The sequence below is a fragment of the Chlorella variabilis genome (assembly GCF_000147415.1).
Source record: "Chlorella variabilis unplaced genomic scaffold CHLNCscaffold_522, whole genome shotgun sequence".
Lineage (NCBI taxonomy): Eukaryota > Viridiplantae > Chlorophyta > Trebouxiophyceae > Chlorellales > Chlorellaceae > Chlorella > Chlorella variabilis.
In genome coordinates, this window is record NW_005434774.1 from 1 (window position 1) to 1266 (window position 1266).

General features: G+C 70.5%; 1 protein-coding gene across 1 annotated transcript; it reads right to left on the bottom strand.

The window, feature by feature from the left end:
• Window positions 1–376: 376 nt before the first annotated feature.
• On the bottom strand, window positions 377–1075 carry CHLNCDRAFT_55871 (hypothetical protein; the record flags this gene model as incomplete). The annotated part of the gene is made up of 3 exons (XM_005842533.1): window positions 377–466; window positions 587–780; window positions 965–1075. Coding segments are annotated over 3 exons (393 nt in total), but the record flags the coding sequence as incomplete, so codon positions are not given.
• Window positions 1076–1266: the final 191 nt, after the last annotated feature.

A 1266-nucleotide genomic window follows, 5' to 3' on the forward strand; every position in this document is an offset into this window, starting at 1 on the left:
TGTGTGTGAGAGAGAGAGAGAGTGTGTGCATGGCAGCACGTGGAAGCTGCCCTTTGCGGCTGAACCGGCCCACCCAGCCCACGTGTGCGGCGGAGCCGGCACAGCTGGTGGGTCGGCACGCGAGAAGGTGGCGGGCCAGCGGGCGTGGCCGCCGTGGTGCGGGAGCACAGGGGAGCTTCCACGTGCTGCCGTGCCCAGCGCGCCGGCCCCGCCGCACCGCCTGTAACCCAAGCCGGCGCGCAGCCGGCAGGGCCACACCACCCTCGCCGCCGGTCTGCCCCCACACCTTACCCCGCCACCCAGCCGCCGCCGCCATCCACCCTGCCACCTGCCCACCACACACCACCCGCCACCCAGGCCCACCCTGCCGCCTCACCCTCGCCTCCTGGCTGGCAGAGTAGTAGGAGTAATGAGAGTGGCAGATGCCGGAGAAGAAGAGGGCCACGATGCCGCTCATGCCAGCCACCTGCCGGGGGAATTAGGCGCAGGCGCGGGGGCAGGGCCAGCAGGGTGCGTGTGTGGTGTGGCTGGCTGCCGTGCCCGAGGGTGCAGCTGTGTCGGGGCAGCGGCAGGCGGCAGCTGCCACCATGCAGGTGCAGAGTGGGGGCCCCGGGGTCATGGCAGACTGCTGGGTTGGCTGCTGTCGCAGCCACGGCTGCCGCAGCTGCCGTTGATGCCAGGCTGCCGGAGGACTTGCCTCTGCCACTAGGTAGGCCAGGTAAGCTCCCATCACCACCACCGCTATCTCGTAGGAAGCGGAGTCTAGGGAGGCAGAGGCGCCTGCTGGGGGCGGCCAGCGGCACAGGGTGAGCGGGCGGCAGGCGGCACGGGGTGAGGGGGCAGACGCGGGCGGGCGCCGCAGCTGAAGGTACTGCCGCAGCAAGGCCAGCACACTCACTCACACACACACACACACACACACACAAGACACCACCGCCACACCACACCACACCAAGCCACCCACCCGAGGCATCCAGCCGGTCGAAGCGCTTGAGCACAAAGGCGCATGCCAGCGACACGCCCGCCCCGATCAGCAGCGAGCCCAGTGCCAGCACGCAGAACCGCAGCATGACGGCTGCGGGGCAGGGGGGTGCGTGGAGGGGTGGGTGGGGTGTGGGGTGGTGTCTTGTGTGTGTGTGTGTGTGTGTGTGTGAGTGAGTGTGCTGGCCTTGCTGCGGCAGTACCTTCAGCTGCGGCGCCCGCCCGCGTCTGCCCCCTCACCCCGTGCCGCCTGCCGCCCGCTCACCCTGTGCCGCTGGCCGCCCC